General features: G+C 35.4%; 1 protein-coding gene across 8 annotated transcripts in view; it reads right to left on the minus strand.

Annotated features, from left to right (window-relative positions):
- Positions 1–22,616, minus strand: part of Exoc4 (exocyst complex component 4) — an 816,538-nt gene that overhangs the window by 746,371 nt on the left and 47,551 nt on the right. For all 8 annotated transcript variants that reach the window (XM_021237603.2, XM_004856313.4, XM_087204413.1 and 5 more), the window contains one exon: positions 5,296–5,480. In XM_021237603.2, coding sequence (XP_021093262.2) covers positions 5,296–5,480 — 185 coding nt within the window. The remainder of the gene's footprint in view (positions 1–5,295; positions 5,481–22,616) is intronic.

Below are 22,616 nucleotides of genomic sequence, written 5' to 3' on the forward strand. Positions count from 1 at the left end.
ATTTCCCCTTAATAAGAAAATTTAACTGAAAGAATAAAACAGGAATGGCTAACATAATAATGCTATACAGTTCTAGGCTCAGGCTGAACATACAGAAGGAGTAATGAGTGATTTAGAGGATGTGAAAGTTTAAAAGAGCCATGTTTTCAAATGACAGACCAAGAGTGAAGACGGTAATAGAAAATAAAGTGATGTTAAAAAATTTGAAGTCTAAGCAATGAAAGGGGGAAAAAAGAACTAAACAATAATGAGAAAACAGACTTGAAAACAGAAACATAAATTTAAAAATAAAAGAAGAACTAAATAATACAGTGGAGAGACGAGTACGGACACCAAATCAATGGGTCTGAAATATTCTCCTTCACTAGCTAGAGGATGTCCAAAGAAGAGAGGTTAAATCCAGTAACCTAGGATATGCAATAAAGGATTGACCATTATTAATAATGTTTGCTTGATTTTATACACTTATAAAGGTGTATGTTCTTTTTAAAAAAATACTGTATAAAGAAAAACTATCCATTAATATCATCTGATGTAGTTCCTTTCAAAATATTCTACATACAAAATCTGTCAATCTACCCCATACACACACACACACACACACACACACACACACACACAAAAGGCACACATGCTGTTTTCAATCTTCTTTGAATTATTCTGTATAGTTAATCCTAATTTTCCTCTTCAACATTAAAATCTAAACATTTTCCCATTCCACTTAAAATCTTCAGGGCCAGGGATTTAGCTCAGTGGTTCCACCGCCTGCCTTGCAAGCGCAAGGTCCTGAGTTCGATCCCTGGTATCAAAAAAAAAAATCTTCAAACTTATCATCAATCATTATAGTGCCATTAAAGTAAGACATGTTCTGGGCTGGGGATTTAGCTCAGTGGTTCTGCCGCCTGTCCCATAAGCGTAAGGACCACAGTTCGATCTCCGGTACCAAATAAATAAATAAATAAAATAATACATGCTCATGGTGCAGAAAAGGAAGTCCTTTTTTGTTCTTCATTCCCCATTTCTACTTCTCACAATTAACTCCTTATGAGTGCTTTGATATTATCCTCCCAGGCATTTTCTATACACAAATATCTATGTCTATATAGAGAAGATAAATGTTTAAATATCTATCCATGCAATTTTTACTCACTGAGTTCAAATAACATACTGCAGTTTTCAACTTTTCTTGACCCAATAATACATCTCAGAAATGTTACCAAAACAGCACGTACAAATCCTTCTCATTCACTGTAAGGTGCAGTATTACATGGAATGAATACATCATAATTCATTTAACCATACTCTTCTTAATGAACATTAAAGTACTGTGGGTTTTTTTGTTCTTCTTACTAATAATGTAATGAACATATATATATTGAAAACATATATTGAATACATACATATATTGAATGTTGTAATGAACATACATATATTTTAATAATGCAATGAATATCCTATTATATATATTGACATAAACTGTTATTTTTGCTGCATATAGATTTAGAAATGAAATCCCATGGTCAAAAAATACACAAATTTTTATTTTCCAAAAAAAGTATATTAGTTATGTAACTACAAAGAGAGAAGTATTCATTTCTCCTATCCTTGCCAATACAGCACTCTATGGATGTCCTTAACTTGATCATCTGATGATCAAAACCCTGCATTTGATTTCTCAAAGTTGGATATCTCTACTCATGATATTATATAATTTACTGTTAATTATTCATTTACATTTTTTAAATCTATGAATTACTTATCTATTTTATATTTTAGGTATTAAATCTTTATATGATATAAATACATTTCTCAGTCTGTTTTATCTTTTGGATCTTTTATACTGTAGATTGAGTTTTTAAATAGTTAAATTATTTAATATTGGTCTTTATGTTACTGATAGGCTTTGAAAAGCTTCAACACATATTCTACTGTATTTTTTTCTACTGCTAGTAGTTTTATCATGTGGTTTTTAAATCTAATTAGAATTTTTTTATATAAAAAAGCTAAGTACATAAATTTACTTTCTTCAAATCAACAGCCAACTGGCTCAGCACTATTTACTAAATAGCCTTTATCTCCTATCTCTCCACTGAACTGAACTACTGTTAAAAAATTCTAAAGTCTTATGAATCCTGGGATTGGTTTCTGAACTGCTTAGTCTCCGCAATTTGATTTTCTGCGCATGCCTGCATGTATAGCTTAAAGTAGTGTTACAATATACTTTAATATCATGCAGGAAAACTACCTTCCCATACCATGAAACAATAATGGGGAGCTACATATTTAAATATATATCTTCTCTATATAGACATAAATATTTGTGTATAGAAAAAAATTCTGAATTTTTTAAACAATGCTTACATTCTCATATTTACTCTTCCATATGAACTTCACATTTTATTTAAGTTTCAAAAACATCAACTGGGATTTAATTGGAACCAAAATCGTGAGCAAGCATGTAGGCATATACCCTCTTATGTATCAATTATATGAGTAGTCTATTTTCTATTTCAAAAAGCTCTGTTCTTCATATGGATATGCCTCCAGGGGATTTGCCTTGTTTTCTCCTGTAGTAGAATTTGTTGATGTTTGTTTGTAACCATTTACTTGAAATATATATATATATATTCTGTCTTTATATTTGGACTGAATCTCTACTGTTGAGCAAAGTGAAAAGAGAGCCTGACTTCCTACTGTGGAAGCTGAAGGAGACCAGATATGGCCCATCCTTCTCAGCAAATGTATGCTTCTACACACAACTTTAAATTTTCAGGAGATAAAAGAAAGGAGAACATTTAGCAATTATTTACAGGGGAATTTTAAATCCAGCCATGATAGGCAGGGTGCCAGCCACGGTAGCGACCCCACCAGACCCTTCCTGTGATTGTCTAATATTCTGCACTCAGCTGCTTAAATCTGCCTTGGTTCCTATTGGGATTGAGAACACGATTATGCAAACTTCCTACAGATTCTGTGAAATACCAGGTAACTTTGTAAGAAATTCCTTTTTTCTTTTAGTTATCAGGACTGATTTCTGCTTTTTGCAATCAAGAGCCTTAGCTGATACATTATCTTTTGAAACAGAGAATATGGTCATGTGAGTCTGTCTTCTCTAGTGATTTTTAAATACATAACCTTTAAATATAAATATCTAGACTAATAAAACACAATTCATCCCATACCACTACCATTTTAGTATAATCATCTTGAATATCTAAAATCACTGAATTGGTCATTCCTTTCCATTTTTCATATTTATCACCTTTCTTTCATCATCTTGTCTTTTTCCTCTTTATGAGGAAAAAAGTTCTCCCTGTACCCCACTGACTCAATTCTTCTCTTTTATGCTTTAAATACTTAAATTTCTTTACTTCATTTCTTGTTTTTCTTACATTGTATTCATGTTTCAGTTCTCTTAGCATCTCTCCCTATTGCATTCTTATAGCTCCCCATTATTGTTTCATTGAACCTATATATGCTTGCTGCATACAACCACAACAGCTCACTGATATCCAAGAATAAGCACCTATTTTCTATTTTAGAGACTACCTGATTGAATGTGGTTGGCTCTGTTGGTTCCTGGTGTTTCTCTTTTCTTCCTCCTGGGAACACAAGCATGGCAATGGCAGAGGCACAAGAGGGCACACTCACCAGCATAAGCACATTTCAAGCTTCTGCTTATAACACGTCCTAATGAATCACAAAACCAAACACCCAAAAAATCAAAAGGTAGAAAGTGTAATTCTCCCATTCAAGTGGAGAGAAAGGAACAGTTATTATAAACAATCATCAAATCTACTATATCATGCTTCTTTTTTTTTTTTTTTTTTTTTTGGCACCGGGGATCGAACTCAGGACCTTGCGCTTTCAAGGCAAGCACCGGAACCACTGAGCTAAATCCTCAGCCCAACTTCATGCTTCCTGTTTCCTTTGAGAAACCTCAAGCTTAAATCTCCTGAATTTTTGTTTACTTTACAAAACTTTTTTCAAGCAAATATTCTCTCTTTTCGACCTCAAAGTAATGTTCATTTTCCCCTTATGATACAGAAATTTACAAAGGACTCACAATGATTTTATTATTTATCCTTGCATGGTAAGAAATCTATTCAGGTCTTGTATGTACAACCAGGCACTAGAAAAATTTTCCTTAGAATCACACACACACACACACAAACACATATGCACACACATACTATACTCTCTGCTAAAAGGATTAACTAATAGCTTCCATATTCGGATCTAATCTTAAAGATACCTTCAAGTATTCACTCCCTAGCTCAATTTCTGTGCCTGGCAAAACTTTTTCTAGTCTCTATATGCTGAAAAGAAGTATAAATGTCTCTTTCTCTATCAGGGTCTCTGACTAAACTGAAGCATCATGTACAAAGTTGACACATTTTGTTCAAACAGGATAGGGCTTGAAAGACATCATTCCTGGCATTCCCTACTTCCAGTGTTCTTTTAGTATAGAGCTGGACAAAAAAGCATAAACATGTGTATTTTAGTAGACAGGGCTAAAAATCCCCTCTGAAAAGACTGTATGGCTATTTAAAGGAATGTCACATGGATACCTACTATGCACAACTATCTGATACATGTTCAAAGCCTCAATATTCTACTATTTTAAGATCTAGTCCTATTCCCTACCAGGTCTATACTAACCTAATAAATTTCTTGGCCCCACCCAGACCCTTAAATATAGGGCTACTTTGTAATTGCCCATAGGATAAAAGAAAAATGTTCTCTTTGAACCTCTCCTGAATTATTCCAGGAGGGAAATTGCCCACAGTTAAACATAACCCTAAGTAATAAAGACACTAAAACTTTAGTTCATATATCTATATTTCTTGGGGGTTTTTGGGGGGTTTTTTTGGTACTGGGGATCGAACTCAGGTCCTTGCGCTTTCGAGGTAAGTGATGGAACCACTGAGCTAAATCCCCGGCTCCAATATATCTACATTTCTTAATTCAGCTGACTTCACTGTCCAATTTAAGGATTTTTAACTTCCTTCTAAGATATGCAAAAGTGTCTCTTATCCAGTATATAAAAGGTCCACAGGAAATTTTTCCTACATATCCTTACTGAATAATACTACATAAATGTACAATGAATGAACAGACAAACTTTGATGTCAGTTTCTCAAAACATGAAGCATCTGCTATTGTAAGTCCATCTTCAAGTTTCAGAGATAGTACATTAAAGAAAAAGTAAAATACACTACAATATTATAGAAAAAGAATAATTCTTCCAATAATTGCCACAAGACAATTTAGCAAAGAAGTCCTTTAACCAACCTCATTTTCCCTTTTTCCTTGTTATGCTGCACAACTCGGCTAGTGGATTTGATGTACAAGTGCCGGTGCAGTTCATCTATGAGAACCAGGTGGAGGTTCATCTTCTTGCTGTGAAGCTCCAGCCTGAGGTCACTCAATCCTTCCACCTGGAGCAGCGGACCCTCCAAAGACTCTACTGCTGACACCTGAAAAGTAAAACAAAAAAGTCTTTTAAATACAACTAAATAACCTAGCAATATTATAAATAAGAAAAAAAGACATGTTTAAGGTACTCTTGAAAGCAAGTTTGAGAACTCTATCAGCATACATCAGGTTTTGCATAGTATCATGTAGATAGACCTACTCTTGCCCTGAAAAAGTTTATCTAAGATACTGATACTTAATCTTCTTACAGAAAATTTGCCTCCAAATTTGAAGGTGGAAAGTCACTGGAATAAATAAAAAGGAAACAATTCATGGTCTTTTATATTTTCAGTATGCATGTTAAGAATTATGTACAAAGTGAAATGTCTGGGGCCGGGGATTTAGCTCAGTGGTGCCACTGCCTGCCTCACAAGTGCAAGGTCCCAAGTTCGATCCCCAGGACCAAAAAAAAAAAAAAAATAGAGAGAGAGTGAAATGTCTGTAGTGATCCTCAACACAACCAATAAAATCTCAAATATGGAAGACAGGAAAAAAAGTTTATCTAAGAAAAATAAACAGAAAATTCTTGACAAAAATAAATACAAAAACATGTACAGCACCACAACAAAGCTGAAGTACTATTTCCACACACATTGCTTATCGAAGGACATGTGTACACATACACACAAAGGTAAGTACGTCTTTTACATGAATGCTAAAAGTGGAAAACAGCAACCATCCCCACTTCCTAGACTGACTCAGTTTGATAGAAGAAACAGGACTTGAATTGTGAATACAAGATAAACTATAGAGAGGACGATATAACTGGTATAAAGTAGTTTGGAAGATTTTAAGGATAAAAAACACTGAATCAATCAAATTGGGGTAAATCAAATTTTCCATTTCCAAGAAATGGAAAAAATAAAGAGTTCTGGGAACCGAAAGCTACTGACTTTGAAACTCTGTAACTTCAAAGGAGAAAAAAAGCATAAATGGTATGATCCTGTTTATTCATATTCATAAAATAATATTTGTGTGTCGAAAAATAAAAATATTTTCTATCTTTTTAAAGAAAACAGTGAAGCAAATACTCTACTATTCTTTGAGAAGAAAAAAAGATAAAGCAGGAAACACAAGGAAGTTAAAAGAAAAAATAAGAACAATAGTAAAAAAATGATTATAACCTAAGCTTGGAGGGAAAAGAGCAAACCAACTTCTTGAGGGCAGAAGGCCTATGACTATTCTCTGCTTAGGTTACACTTGTAAATATTCTTAACAGGTACAGACGAAGGCAGTAACTAGTAACACTATCTACTTCTGGGTAAAACCATTAAATTAATTATGAATACAAAGATGCCCTAGAAAAATAAAGCATTTACAACAAAGCAATAGATAATACAAACCTTGAAACACACTGATAAGCACAAATGTTGAGTACAGATCTGACACTCTAAAGACGCATCTAGGAGTTTGTTAACATTGAATTCAGAAACCTTGGAAGCTGCCAAATACAAACTAGCATGAAACAGTTAAACAAAAAGTGGCAATGGCTAACCCACAAACACATCACTTGTTTTGTGATGTGCTATAATCAAATGTCAGTAACAAATAAGTTCCCTTAAGTTAAGCAAGAAAGAATCAAGGAATGGAAGAGTGACAAGCCCTGGGCCAGCTCTGCCCTCTGAAGCCTGCAGTTCATTTTAATGCTGACTTGCAACTGCCCCTGCTACCAGAGCCCCTGGGCCCTGTGCAAGCTGCCAACAACTCCAAATGGAAAGGCAGCCTCACAAAATGACCAAAGTGTCCCCAAGGAGAAAAAAAACAACAATAAATTCATTTACACTTATGCCCTAAAATGGATTTTAACTTGGGTCTCTAGCAAAGAAAAGAGGATGCATTAACCTTCAGTGACATCAAGATCCAGAAAATAAAAAATAATTTGGTAAACCACTGGCCCATCATGTAGCCTTATCCCTTAAGGTAATTAAATCCAGCTGAGATATTTAAGCCTCCAAACAATCCACTGCACAGCCGCACTTGATTTGTTGGTAGGAATTTGCATGAACATTTTTAACCCAAACAATTCATGTTCCAAACACAAAATCACATGACAACATCAACTTTCAGAAATACAAATCAAATTTTTTTTTTAAATTCAGGAAAAGCACTTAACACAGGGCCTGGCAAAGTACCCACAGAAGTTCTTTTTAACAGTACCTGTTTATTCTATGGATAAACTTCAGAGAAGATTAACACGGTGTTTTAATGCAGCATTTTCAGTAAATATCCTTTCCTTTAACAAACTAAAATAAGCACTTAAATGATAAAATTTCTCAATTAGTTTCCTTGACCCAAAACTCAAGTACAATTAACATGTATTTTAATCAAGGGTAGTCTTAAAACTTCAAACTTCTTTTTTTGTATTAAATTCTTTTATTGGTAAATTGTAGGTATACAACACAATTACATTTCTCATTGGGAACTGTACCTTTACATAATGCATCCTGGGTCTTATTTTTTCCCCATTCCTAGCCCTCCCTTCACGCCCTCCACCCTTCCCTATTTACAAAGACTTTATTTCCATTTTTTCCATTTCTCATCATTATTTCCTTTCCCTTCTTTCCTTTCCCCTGCCCCTCCCACTACCCCTACCCCTTTGGACCTTTTTTTCCTATTTTACATTATTGATTATTCATTCTAATCATTGGTACATTTTAGGTATACAATATAATGACATTCATCATTGGAAATTTGCACCTTTACATAGTCTCTCTTGGTTCTTATTTTTCACCCTTGCCCAGCCCTCTCCCTTCAACCCCTCCAGTCCTTCCTATTTACAAAGATTTTGGTCCTATTTTTCCATTTTCTCATATTAATCCCATTCCCTTCTATCCTTTCCCCTAGCCCTCCCACTTCCTTCCCCTTTGCCCCTTTTCTTCCTATTTCACATTACCTATTATACATTTAGTCTTTATTTACACTTTCAGTTTCTCACACCAGAGAATCTATTCGGTATTTACACATGTGTGTCCTATTTATTTCACTTAAGAATATGGCCTCAATGTGCATCCACTTAGCTATAAATGTCTCTAATTTCTCACTTCTTATGGCTGAGTAGTACTCCATTTTATAAAAAAACCACATTTTCTATATCCAGTCTCCAGTTGATGGGCATTTGGGCTGTTTCCAAGTTTTAGCTATTACAAACTGTGCTGCTATGAACATGGGTGCACATACATCACTGTGGTATGATTCTTTTAATTCTTTGGGGAAGATGCCCAGCAGTGGAATAGCAGGGTCAAATGGGACTTTGAGTCCTAGTTCTTTGAGGTATCTCCATACTGATTTCCACAGTGGTTGTACCAGTCTACACTCCCACCAGCAGTGGAACAGGGTTCCTCTTTCGCCACAGCCCCGCCAGCATTTGTTATTGGTTGATTTCATGATAGCAGCCATTCTTTCTGGAGTGAAGTGGAATCTCAGCGTTGTTTTCATTGGCATCTCTCGAATGACCAGTGATGTTGAACATTTTTTCATGTATTTATTTGCTATTTCTACTTCTTTGTCTGAGAAGATCATACACCCTGATCAAGTGGGATTCATCCCAGGGATGGTTCAATATATGCAAATCAATCAATGTAATACACTATATCAACAGACCCAAGGACAAAAACCATATGATTATCTCCATAGACGCAGAAAAAGTATTTGACAAAATCCAACATGCATTTATGATAAAAATCCTACAAAAAATTGGAATAGATGTTCTCTACCTCAAACTGATAGAAGCCATCTATGAAAAACCAACAGCCGATAGCATATTAAATGGTCAAAAACGGAAATCCTTCACACTCAAATCAGGAACAAGACAAGGATGTCCACTATCACCACTCTCATTCAATATAGTTCTGGAAACATTAGCCACGGCAATTAGACAAGAGAAAGAAATAAAAGGAATAAAGATAGGTAATGAAGAAGTCAAATTGTCATTATTTGCAGATGACATGATACTCTATAGAGAAGACCCCAAGAACTCCACCAAAAGTCTTCTAGACTTAACAACCAAATTCAGTCAAGTAGCTGGTTACAAGGTCAACACACAAAAATCAACAGCTTTCCTCTACACCAATGACAGACTCACTGAGAGAGAAATAGGGCAAATAATTCCTTTCACAATAGCATCCAAAAAACTGAAATACCTAGGAATCATCCTAACAAAAGAAATCAAAGACCTCTTCTCTGAAAACTATGGCACTCTGAAAAGAGAGATTGAAGATGATATCAGAAAATGGACAGACATCCCCTGCTCCTGGGTAGGAAGGACTAATATAGTGAAAATGGCCATACTTCCAAAACTGCTATATAGATTTAATGCAATTCCAATTGAGATCCCAGCAGCATACTTCACAGACCTCGAGAAAACAATCCAAAAATTCATTTGGAACAAGAAGAGACCCAGAATAGCAAAAGCAATTCTAGGTAAAAGAGACATGGCAGGGGGTATCACAATCCCCAACCTGCAACTCTACTACAAAGCTACTGTGATAAAAACAGCATGGTACTGGCAAAGAAACAGACCTGAGGACCAGTGGAACAGATTACAAGATGCAGAAACAACGCCAGGCACATTCAGCCATCTCATCTTCGACAAAGGAGCTAAACACCCTCACTGGAGGAAAGATAGCCTCTTTAATAAATGGTGCTGGAAAAATTGGGCTTCAACTTGCCAAAGATTAAAACTAGACCTGTATCTCTCACCATGCACTAAACTAAAATCAAAATGGATTAAAGATCTAAATATTAAAATAGAAACTCTGAACCAGTTGGAACAGAGGTTAGGTAGAACCCTTGAAGACATCGGTGTAGGAAAAGATTTTATGAACAAAACCTCAGTTGCCCATGAACTAGCACAAACAATCAACAAATGGGATCTCTTCTTATTAAAAGGCTTCTGCACAGCAAGAGAAACCACCAACAGTGTGAAGAGACAACCCACAAGGTGGGAAAAAATCTTCACCTGCTCTTCCTCAGACAAAGGTCTACTATCTCAAATCTATAAAGAACTTAAAAAGATCAGACCTCCCAAATTTAAAGACCCAATCCGAAAATGGGCATCTGAAATGAACAGACATTTCTCAGATAAAACTTCAAACTTTGAAAAACCTTACCACAAACATAGAGAATAGCCTCTCATTTAAATTTTAAAAATACAGTGATTTATTTTCTGGCCTTCATGTATTAAAAGTCTATTTATAAAACTACAATAATGGAAGTCAGGCAAGGTCATCATTTGCCCTCACCTAACTTTATCAAGCAGTACTCAGCCAATTTGAAGAAAATAGTTATCAGTGTAACATTTGATCCCCAGAACATTGATTTAAGAACCTGGCATTTTTCTTTACAGATTTTAAAGAGCCTGTACCATAAAGTTTACACCTAAAAGAAAACTTGGTGAAATCACAGTCCACTTAGAGACCATCACTGATAGTCACTTCTGTTATACTGAGGTGTCTGGTTTCCAACTATTCGCTATGTATTTCCAAGCGTGTGGGATTTACTAGAAGAGTAAAAATTATTCTGTATGTACAAATGCACTTAACTAAGGGGAAAAAAAAGATTTTTAATACATGGGAAATGATCATTTTATAAATTATTTCATTGGATGTGTTAGCTTTCCACTGCTGGTACAAAATGCTTGAAGTAATAACTTTTAAGACATAAAAACTTATTTTGGATGACAGTTTCAAAGGTTTCAGTCCATGGTTAGTTGGTATTGTTGCTTTGGGCCTGTGGCAGCACAGTGAGAGCATCATGGCAGAAGCATGACAGAGGAGGCCTGCTTACCTCAAGATGGCTGGGAAATGAAAGAATGAGAAGAAGGTTCTGGGGTCCTGATCTCCCCTTCACAGGCATTCTCCCAGGGACCTAGCTTCCTTCCACTAGGACCTGCCTCCCAAAGATTATAACACCTTCCTATAATGCTGACATTATATATCATATAAGGCTTGGCTGACAACCAAGCCTTTGGTATACAGGCTTTTGGGAGACATTCAAGACTCAAAACATAAAACTGGGTTTTCCAAATTAACTATACTTTTTTTTTTTGGTACCAGGGATCAAACTCGGGACCTTGTGCTTGCGAGGCAGGTGGTGGAACCACTGTTAACTATACTTTTTAAATGATACATTGATCAAATAGGAGGAATTTAAGAGATGAATTTGGAATAAAGTAGACAAAACGGTCTCAACAAGTTAACTGCTACAATAAATTATCAAAATCAGGTTTGTAAGTGTGACAGGTGACAGTGAATGTCACAAATATATATTACAATTATTGAATGAGGCTGAAAACAAAGTATGATGAATTGAAAATGCATCTGTACATCTATTCACAGAACAAACACTATGATCTCTTATATGAACTCCTAAAATTATCCCACATTCCATGCCATTTCTTAGAGTACTACATACTGACAGGAGTAGACTAAATACATATATTCAACTAATTTTGCAGAAAAAAAAAGAACACTACTATTACCACCTAGTAGAATATTAGTGTTTTAGTCAACACAGTTGGAAACCACTCAGAGATAACAGAAGTCTGGTTTAGAGTTGAAATCAAATATTTCCTTTAGCGTTACAAAAATAAGCAAACACTCCCAAGATATTTTAACACAAAATATTGAACAGGACAATGTGATTTGTTACTAAACACCTATGCATGTAAGAAAACAGAAATTTTAAGAAATGTTTTCATAACACAAAAACCAGGTCAAGCATATAGTTAAAATGTACATAATCAAGAATTCAAAAAAGTTTTGTCATGAGTTGAGGTACAAGTCTACGACAAAGGAAAATCTTTGTAATTAGGAATTACCATACCCATAAACTCTTTTCAATTTTTTTCTCAATATCATTTTAGTGTAAGGTACAGGAAATTATTATTTAATAGTTAAGTGCTTGTCTTTAGCCAGTCTTACTCAAGCTTTTACATAGAATGATCTAACTTTGTGCTCTAACATAAATCAATGGGAACATTTTGAAGGAATACTGAAATTGACCATTCTCACCTGTTGCTCCATTTAAAAAATAAAATAAAATAATATTGATTTATTTTTTATTTGGAGAAGGTGAAATGCAAAGGTAAATGACATTAGTAAGTATTTCTGAAATAAGTATCAAGCTAAAAAAAGAAAAATTATAAATAAACAAAAAACCAGGCTGATGATGAAACCATCTGCCAGCTAGTGAAAATGCTTATTTTGGCAGCACTATTCTTCAAGAAAACAAATATATTGCCATTGTTGAGTCCAAAACAAATATTTCCTTCAGCATTCTGATAATTATACGCTTCCAAAATGTTTTAACACTTTTCAATAGGTCAGTAAGTCTCCCTAAAGGAAGAGTTTTTCTAAAGACAACAATTACCATTCTAAGACTGTTGTCATGGCCCTACTTACAGATGCAATAAAAAGACAGGAAATTAGGCTACTCCAGAGAATTGATATTTTCTCTCTCCCTACAAGTACATATATAAGAAGACACAAGTTAAACATATTTTTTAATAGCTTCATCTAAATAAGAACACTTCAACAGAAGAATTATGCCTTGGAACTCCACACTTACTTAGGTTACATAATTGCTACCACCTTGCCCCTAAAATTCCGGAAGGCAATCTCTAGAGCAGTAGAGGCAAACCTATGGCATGCATGACACAGCAGGCTGTATCACTGAAAGCTCTAAAAGGTTCACCATCATGTCTCTAGAGGCTGCCTCTCCCAGACAGCCCTCCACCAGGCTCAGAGAATTCCAGATAGGGCTGAGAAGCTTCTAAAATTCTCAGAATGCGGAATACAGATATTCCTCATTTAACAATCGACCTGTTTAATGACTATTCTGACTTATGACTTACCACTGGGACTTATGATCAGTCCTTTTGTTTGTTTGTATATAGGATCCATCCTTTTGTTTTACGGTTCTGTACATCTTGTTTACAGAGCCTCCATTTCTTTTTTTTTTTTTTTGGTAAAGTACATCTTCTTTATATAGTACTCTAATTTTTGCTGACTGTATTGTACAGTGTTGTAGCTTTATGTTCTGTTATACATTACAGTACTGTATTTAAGAGTTATGCAAATAAAAGCAAAGCCATCAAGTTGGAGTTTCCTTTGACCATTTCTTTGTTCTGAATATTGTAATGTACATACTATATACAATTCCTCATTTAGCAATTGGTTCATTTAACAACCTAGTCTCAGGAAATGAACTCAGCCATTAAACAATGAATGTATATAATTCAGACCTACTTCTGCGCAAGCAGGGAAGATGTTTATCACACATGAACCAAGAATCCTAGATAATACTCTCTCTCTCATCAAACACTTTTACTTTTCTACACATTATTTGCACAAATTTTGATCTTTATCAGACAAGACTAGTAAAATAAACTGAATACTTCTTTAAAAAATACAGTATCTCCCATGTATTAATTTGAACCATACGAAAATACTTTTTTTATTGTTCAAAAAGGATCAAATATTGTTCATTTCACATGGTTCAATCTGTGAAAGTTGTCAGAATCAAAATGAAGTCACTTGTGCCAAACTCTAACCAAAGGAGTAATAAAAGCTTATTTTAGGCAAATGTACCTAAAATAAAAACTATTACAAAGACTGAAAACCACAATTTGCACAAAGCCCACCACAATTTTACACAAAGAATCCTTCTGCAAGGATAACTACCCAAGAAATTGCCTGCTTAAACTTGGACAGATGCCACTGTTGCCATTGATCCTTGTAGCCAAAGATAATTATTTCCAAACAACTTATGTCACCTTCCTCATTTTACCTTGAAAAGCCCAGTCTTCCCTTCTAATTTGGATGTCCCTATGACTTGTCACAGCATATGCATCCCAGATTATAATCCTATTTGTTTGAGTAAATTCATTTCTTGAGAGAGACTTCTCTATGTTATTTTAGGCTTCCAAACAACAGTTTTAGAAGCAAATCTGAAAACTGTGGTGTATGTGGGACATCATAGGATTCTTGTAGAACAAGGACCTTTATAAAAACTTGTGTATTTAACTATATCAGATATATTAGAAACAATTTTATTACTAGAATATAATAGCATATTATATATATGTAACAATACATGTTCACAAAAATCCCAATTATTAAATATAAACTCAATAATATCTACTTAACTTTATGGCATGACAACAGCTACCACTTAAAGGTCTTCATGCAAAAGTTTTGGTTAGGAGGTGTTGTGGTTTGGGTCTAGACATCCACCCAAAGCCTCATGCAGTCTTTTTCGAAGGTAGCTAAATCTGAAAAGTGTGAGGGTAGGTATAAGGGCGTGTTATTACTAAACCACTACAGCTGAGTGATTGGTTTGGCACTACCCTACTCTCTCAGTAGATTGAATAAGATAAAAGGAGCAGAAAGACACTCCTAAGGTCCCTTGTCTTTGCTACCTGTGTGCGCCATGTTGTTTCTCCTCTGCAGTGCCTGTTTGTCATCCCTGCCTTAAAGTCAGTAGACTATGGACTGAAACCTCTACAAACTATGAGCTAAATAAACCCCTTCCACTCTAACTTTGGGTGTCGGGTATTTTGTCTCAACAGTGAGAGAAAGTAAGTAAGACAGGAGGGGTGTGCAGCATACAAGGAAGAATAAAGGGAAACCATTCAAAGCTCAGGGCTCTAATGAAGGATTTGGGAAGTCTTGGGGGACTTACAGGAAAAAAGATCTCTTATCCCAACTTCACTGAAAAAGACTAAAAAAATGTTTTTGGCCCCCTGTGGCTCAGCTTTGCCACTGTCTTAATTCCCCCAGGTTTACTGACAGTCTAATGCTTAAGGCAGGCTTCTCAAGATAGCTACAACGCTGGGCAAGGCCAAGTGCCTGAAGCAAAAACATCTCTTCCCCCTTACTCCTCAGCCTGTATGCTAATCAACACCAATCAAATCAGGCAATCAAAACTGCCCATTCTTAAATCACTCTGATACCAGAATATTGATCAGACTCAATCAGGTGCCCCATCTTGCTCAAGAAACCCAACAGAACTACCTATGATGCAGACTCAGCATGGTCCCACCATTAAAAACAGGATGCTGTCTACCTCCATTATCCCTTCATTCCTGTCAGGGTTATCTCATGTTTTTATTTAATAAACCTTCATCAGCTCAAATGAACGCTTGTTATTAGTTGAGCTAACAGCCAAATGATAATGCTCCAGAGAAATATCAGTGCCTGTTGGTGCATTAACAAAAAAAGGAGAAGGGCTGAGGTCAAGCATGTGTCAATGTAAATGAGGCGATATTAGGTACTAAAGGCTTAATGCAATAGATTGCCTAAGAGATAATGGAATTCACAGAATAAAGCAAATGAGATGAAGTTACTGATAAGTGAAAGAAGGAAGGGGGCCTGTAAGATAAAGTGTTGTCAAAGAAAGCACCTTTTACTTATGGATTTCTTCTTTAAAGTATCTTCAAATCTATCTTAGACAATAAAACTCAAAAGATATCAAATGAGACTTTTAGCTTCATCAAAGATCTCACCCTATTACTACCATAAAAAGGACTTGTTTCTAAAAGCATTCCATTTTATTCAGCTTTTCTTAAGCTTTCTTGTGAACTCAACTTTTTAATTTTTTTATTATGAAACATTAGGCATTCTACCAGAAATAATTTCTATATTTTATTAAAAGAAAAATCTTTTTTCTTTCCTTTTTTTTTCTAGTTCTTCTAAAACAATCCATCAGCCCAGGATTCACAGAATGCCAGTATTGGAGGGATGAAATGTAAGAACTTTCTATTGTATGAGATCTTTAAAGGCTGATGAAAAGTTCCACCCATTTTATACACTTTAAAAAAAAGGGGGGGGGGGCCTGGGGATTTAGCTCAGTGGTGCCACCGCCGGCCTTACAAGCGGAAGGTCCTGAGTTCAATCCCCAGTACCAAAAAAAAAAAAAAAAATTTGAGTGAATAAAAAAAATTGAATGAATAACCAAGAATGCTACTGTTATCAGGTACCCTGCTTTTAAAAGTGGATTGCCAACTAAATGTTACAGGGTTCTGAGTTGCTCACCTAGCCCTCTGGAGTTAGATTCTGGGTTGTTCTTCTCTGGAACAAAGAACTGGACAAAATGAGCAAAAGCAAAAACAGTGACAAAGTTTATTCGAGAAAGTAAAAGTGAAAAGTGGGGAGAAACTGGTTCTGCAGAGTGAGCTTGGGCCTAGTAAAAGAGAAAAAGAGGGTAAAAGTAAAAATAAAAGTACACACTCCATCCAGGAAACGCAGCATTGGTTATCATGGAAAGTTACGACAGCAAGCTCTTCATTGCGCACCTCTCCTTTGAATGCTGTCCAAATTTTAAGGTAACCCGCAAGAACATCTACGTAGGGGTTCTGAGAGGCAGTGCTAGGATCCCACATCTCAGGCTGACATCAGGTCTAGGCCTCCTACTGAACACCTCATGGAGTTCTCTCAAGAAGTTCATGTGCAGGCTCTGGGAACTGTTCTGCACATGTGTCCACGATGATGTAATTCACACGTCACGCCTACTTCCCCAGCCAGCTTTGCCATACATTAATTTCCTATGTCACCATTTTTTTCTTAAGCTTTATTTTCCTCCAAATACCAAAAGTAATCCATACTAAACCAAGAAAACTTAAATGACACATAACTTCACTCAACAGATGTAATAATATATAATGTTGAACCTAAGCTATTCAATCAACTTTCAGCTCAGTTTATGCAAAAGTGATTATTTTTAAACAAGTTTTTTTTTCTCATTTGGGAACACTTGTCCATCCCTAAAAATATAATTTTTAGTGTTTTTATACTAATCCACAATGTGAATATAAACAAATGACATAAATTCACTATACTTAAGTCACTGGTGTTTTTCAATTTTATAAATCTTACTGTAATCAATATCTTTGTGTGTGTATATTTATGCAAATATATTTCTGAACACACTGTATTAAAAACCTTAATTCTTTCTTTACCATTAAATTCTACAAACAGAATCTCAAGACAAAAGTTATGCACATAATTAGCGGTTCTCAGGCACAACATCAAATTAAGAAACTTATTTATTCTAAAAGTCATTATAACAGTTCTGTTTCCAATTACTTTCTTGACGAAACTAAACTATACCTAACAACTTATAAGAAATATAAGAATTATAAGATGAATACAGAAAAGTTCAGAAACAAAATCCCTCCCCGTTCTAAACCTCACAGTCTCTTTAATTCCCAGTTCACATCAGTGCTCTGTGAAGAGAACATTAAAACCTAGGTTTCTTCTCCAAAAATCCAAGAGACCACTAGGAAAGACATTTTGTTTTAACAAGGGTCCCAAAGTCACTTACCCTATCATCTTATTTGCTATTCTGCAACATGAAAGATTTACAGAACAACAATGTCATTTCTTAACGGTTGGCAAAGAAAGCCTCTGTGAACTACTTCAAGTTCACACTTAAATCAAGACAATTTCACCCACAGTCTGCAAGAGCCCCAAAGCCATGAGAAATGCTCAGCACTTATACAGCTCTTTACTAACATGAACTCTTAAAATTCCACAAAGCAAGTTTCTCCTAATTTGCTATTTTGACAAAATCTGTTTTCTCTGAGATTCATCCTGATACTAACTACTTGTTGCCTGACTCTTGAGATGAAAAAAAAAAGCTATATTCTCTCACATTCCTTTGTGGAATTTTTTTTTGGTTTTTTTGGTACCAGGATCGAACTCCCGTCCTTGCGCCTGCACAGCAGGTCACGAAACCATTGAGCTAAATCCCCAGCCCTCCTTTGTGGAATTTTAAGAGTTCACATTAGTGCACTTTAGGAATCACTGCCCTATCACCCAGCAAGATGAATGAAAATTCCTAAACCTTATATGGTATAGGGCAATAAAACAGAATTTCTATTGGCTTTAAAATAAAAGAGGCAAATAAATAGCAGATTTAAAAAGAAAAGGGAAAGTAATATAATGCCCAGGTATTTATCAAACAGTTTGGTTTTAAGAAACCTCAGCCTTCAAAAACAAATATAAATAAAAGGCTTTGAGTAGCATGAAAAATAGTTATTATAATGCTTTGTACTTTTATTCTATAAGAGAAAAATAAAGCTGCCACATGTATAATTAATTGGGGACACAAAAACCAAAGTTACTCATTTAATAATTTTATTTTCAGCTTTTCTTAACTCATTTTAGAGAGATCAGATGTAGATGTTTGAGGGAATAAAAGGGGTTCCAAATGCAACTAGAAGCAGCCATTGCTGACTAGCCTATTCAACGAGCAAACCACACTAGCATACTAACCCCAGTTTATTTCTGTTTGTTTGTTTTGGTTTTTTGAGCTTTTTTGAGATAGGGTCTCACTATGTAGATCTTCCATGCTGGCCTGGAACTCACAGCAAGCCTCCTGCCTCAGCCTCCCAAGTGCTGGGATTAAAGGCGTGGATTTCCACACCCAGTTTTTCTTATTGCATGCTTCCTCCTTGTACTTACCATGATGTGAGAAATTATTAGTCTCTCCCTACTAGCATGTAAACTCCTTTAAGGTGAAGGAAATCTTCATAGAAAATATACACCAACAACCAAAGAATAAAAAAATGGCAGTGTCACACATTAAAGACCCAAATATTGGTCTGTCTTCAAACTATGGCCCAGATTCTTTCCTGATAAATTACTACTATAGAATATTGGTCTTAGTGTTTCAAACTGATATTCTATACTAGAAACAGATGTGCTATAGCAATGGCTATTACATTATTGATCACTGCTGTATTCTTATCATGTTATAGAGAAATCTATATTGAATACTTGAACAGTTTTGCAGTTCTGCAATCACTGAATCCCTTTCAAGTTAAGTCCAATAAACTAATTAGATGTCCCAGCTCCTGATATCCACACTGCTTTCATCTCAGTACCAGTCCCAGAATAATGAGAGAAAAAAAAATAAATCTATATAACCTCAGAAACTCTAAAACCAGGTTAAAGGAATATATGTTTTGACCATTTTTTCTTATTTGTACATTAATCATTTGATAGTGGATGCATAATCAACTAGGACATGAGAAAATAAATGCCCTAGGAAAGAGAAAATAAGTTCAGTCTATTTGTTAATGACACAGTTACACTGCTTAAAATTATAAAATCAGTAAGTCCCCCACAAATATACACTTGCATAGGCAGAATAAGTAATGATAGAGAACCTGAAATTTATGCATGCCAAATCTCCAATATACAGCATAGAATTGTGAGTCTTGATCATTCACCTATGCGTATGTTATAGCAACCTAGAACTTCTTTCTGACAAAAACAAAAAACAAACAAAAAAAAAACACCTCTCTCTGCCAGAGGAATTCCTGTGACTATAAAGTGGAAGTGGATCAATCACAGAACTGCTGTCTGACGGCAGACGCATCACTTCCCAATTACCATCTCTCCTGCAGCAACACTGAGTCTAACAGCACCTACTGCCCTCACTACCGTCTCCCCCCACCCCATGTTCAGCCTCTGGGTATCTGCACCAACACTGGGCTTAAGGAAAGATGCTGTAGGCACCCCACACCACAGGACTGCAAGGGTCAGATGCCCTTGCCAACAGCAGAGTTTGCCCCAGCAGTGTCTGAGGAAACATCCAACACAGTCACAGGACCATCATTCCCACTGTTGGAGTGGACATATATCAGGCATACCACCCACACTGTGTGTGCACCACACCCACCTGGTCTACTAATGACCCTAGCTCTATGTGGCTACTGCCATGTAGCCTACGTGCGCTATGTGGTACTATACAGACTGCACATAAAGCCATCAATTACAGCCAAAGAAGCTATAGAGTACACGATGGAAGCCAACTTGAACCACTGTTGAGTGCATACCAAACTGATATCCTGAGACACATCTTCCCAAAAAAGCCATTTATTTAATAAACCACATTTTAAATGTGGTAGAGATAACTCACCCACCAGATGTGCAAATCTCAACATAGGATCAAAAGAAATATGAACAAACAAGGTAACATGACACTTCCAAAGGAACATGAAAATTCCAGCAAAACATTTAAAAGAAAGTGCTATTTATGAAATACCTGATAAGTAATTCAAAATAATCATTATAAGAAAACTAGATGATTTAAGAAAATAGAAGTATATAGTCGAACAAAATTAGAAAAATAATTCATAATATTAACGAGAAATTCAGCAGAGATAGAGATACTAAAAATAACCAAACAGAAAACTTAGAAATGAAGGACACAATAAGAGAAAAAAAAAAGAAAGAAAAACAAAAAGCTGACAGCCTCAACAGCAGACCAGGTGAAGCAGAAGAATATCTGAACTTAAAAGACAAGTCTTTTTTTTCAATTTTAAATACTGAGATATCTTTTTAAATTGAGACATATTTAAATATATCTCAGAGATATATTTAAATATAAATATTGAGATATCTTTTTAAATTCATTCATTTTATTGGTACATTTTAGGTATACAATATGCTGACATTCATTATTAGAAATTTGTACCTTTATATATCTTGGTTCTTATTTTTTTCCCCATTCCCCTGCCCTCCCTTCAAGCCCTCCACCCTTTCCTATTTACAAAGACTTTGTTTCCATTTTTTCCTTTTCTCATATTTATTCCTTTCCCTTCTTTTCTTAGGGGTAGGGGAAAAGACAAGTCTTTTAAAATATTCTAGTCAAACAAACAAAAGAATGAAGATCATTTCGTAGACCTCTGGGACACCATTAAATGAACATACTCAAATTTCAGGAGTACCTGAAAGCAAAGAAAAGGAAAAAGGCACTGAAAAACTTACTCAGTGAGGGCCGGGGATTTAGCTCAGTGGTTCTACCACCTGCCTCGCAAGTGCAAGGTCCCGAGTTCAATCCCCAGTACCAAAAAAAAAAAAAAAAAAACTTACTCAGTGAATGAATAGCTGACAACTTCCCAAATGTAGACACCCAGGTAGAGGAGCCCCGTGGACATGACTATGGCCTGGCAAGCACGAGGTCCTGAGTTCAATTCCCAGTACAAAAAAAAAAGCCCTATCGCGGTACATTATAACTAAACTGCCAAAAGTACAAGACAAAAACAGAATTCTAAAAACTCCAAGAGAAAAGCACTACCAAGTCACACTAAAAGGAAACCCTATTACGTTAGGCTACCAGCAGATTTCTCAGCAGAAACCATATAGCCCATGAGGGAATGAAATGACACAATCCAAGTTCAGAAAAAAATAACAGCTGGGGCTGGGATGTAACTCAGTGGCACCATGCCTGCCTTACAAGCACAAGGTCCTGAGTTGGAACCCTGGTACTGGGAAAAAAAATAATAACACCAAACCAAGAATATTACATGTTGCAAAAGCATTCTTCAAAAATGTAGAAGAAATAAAGATTTTTTTTTAAGGCAAGTAAAAACTGATGGAATTCACCACCACTAGATGGCGTTATAAAAAAACACATAAGGTAGAAAAGGAAAATACGTGAAAATAGAAAATCCACAGGAAGAACACACTCACCAAAGAAAAACTAACCAAATCTTATCAATAAAATAAATCACAATGATGAACATGAGAGGAAGAATGCATAAAAAAATACTCAACACAAACACAAGAAATTTAACAAAATGCCAGGTGTCAGTCTTTACCTATCAATAATAATGTTGATGGCAAACAGACTAAATTCTCCAATTAAAAGATACAGATCGGCTGAATGAATGCAAAATCAAACTCAACAATATGGTGCCTACAAGAAACTCACTTCACCAGTAAATATACAGACTGATGGTGAAAGGATGAGAAAAGATATTCCAAGCAAATGATAACCAAAAACAAACAGCAGTAGCTGTATTTGATTTAGGCAAAATAGACTTAAAGACAAAAACTATAAAAAGAAAAGTCATTAGATAATGATCAAGGGATCAATTCAAAAAGAAGATATACTGGCTGTGATTGTAAATATGTCTCTAAGGCCAGAACAGCCTAATTTACAAAACTGTACAAAACAAGCACTACTAGGCCAGGGATTTAGCTCAATGGTTCCACCGCCTGTCTCCCAAGTGAAAGGTCCCGAGTTCAATCCCCATACCAAAAAAACCAAAAAAAAACAAGCATTACTAAGCATTTCTGAAAGGAAAGTAGGATCCAATATAATACAATAATACAGCAAGACTTCAA

This window comes from Heterocephalus glaber, unplaced genomic scaffold (assembly GCF_053883595.1).
Source record: "Heterocephalus glaber isolate CG9 unplaced genomic scaffold, H.glaber_assembly_v1.0 deba00000546, whole genome shotgun sequence".
NCBI classification, from domain to species: Eukaryota; Metazoa; Chordata; class Mammalia; order Rodentia; family Bathyergidae; genus Heterocephalus; species Heterocephalus glaber.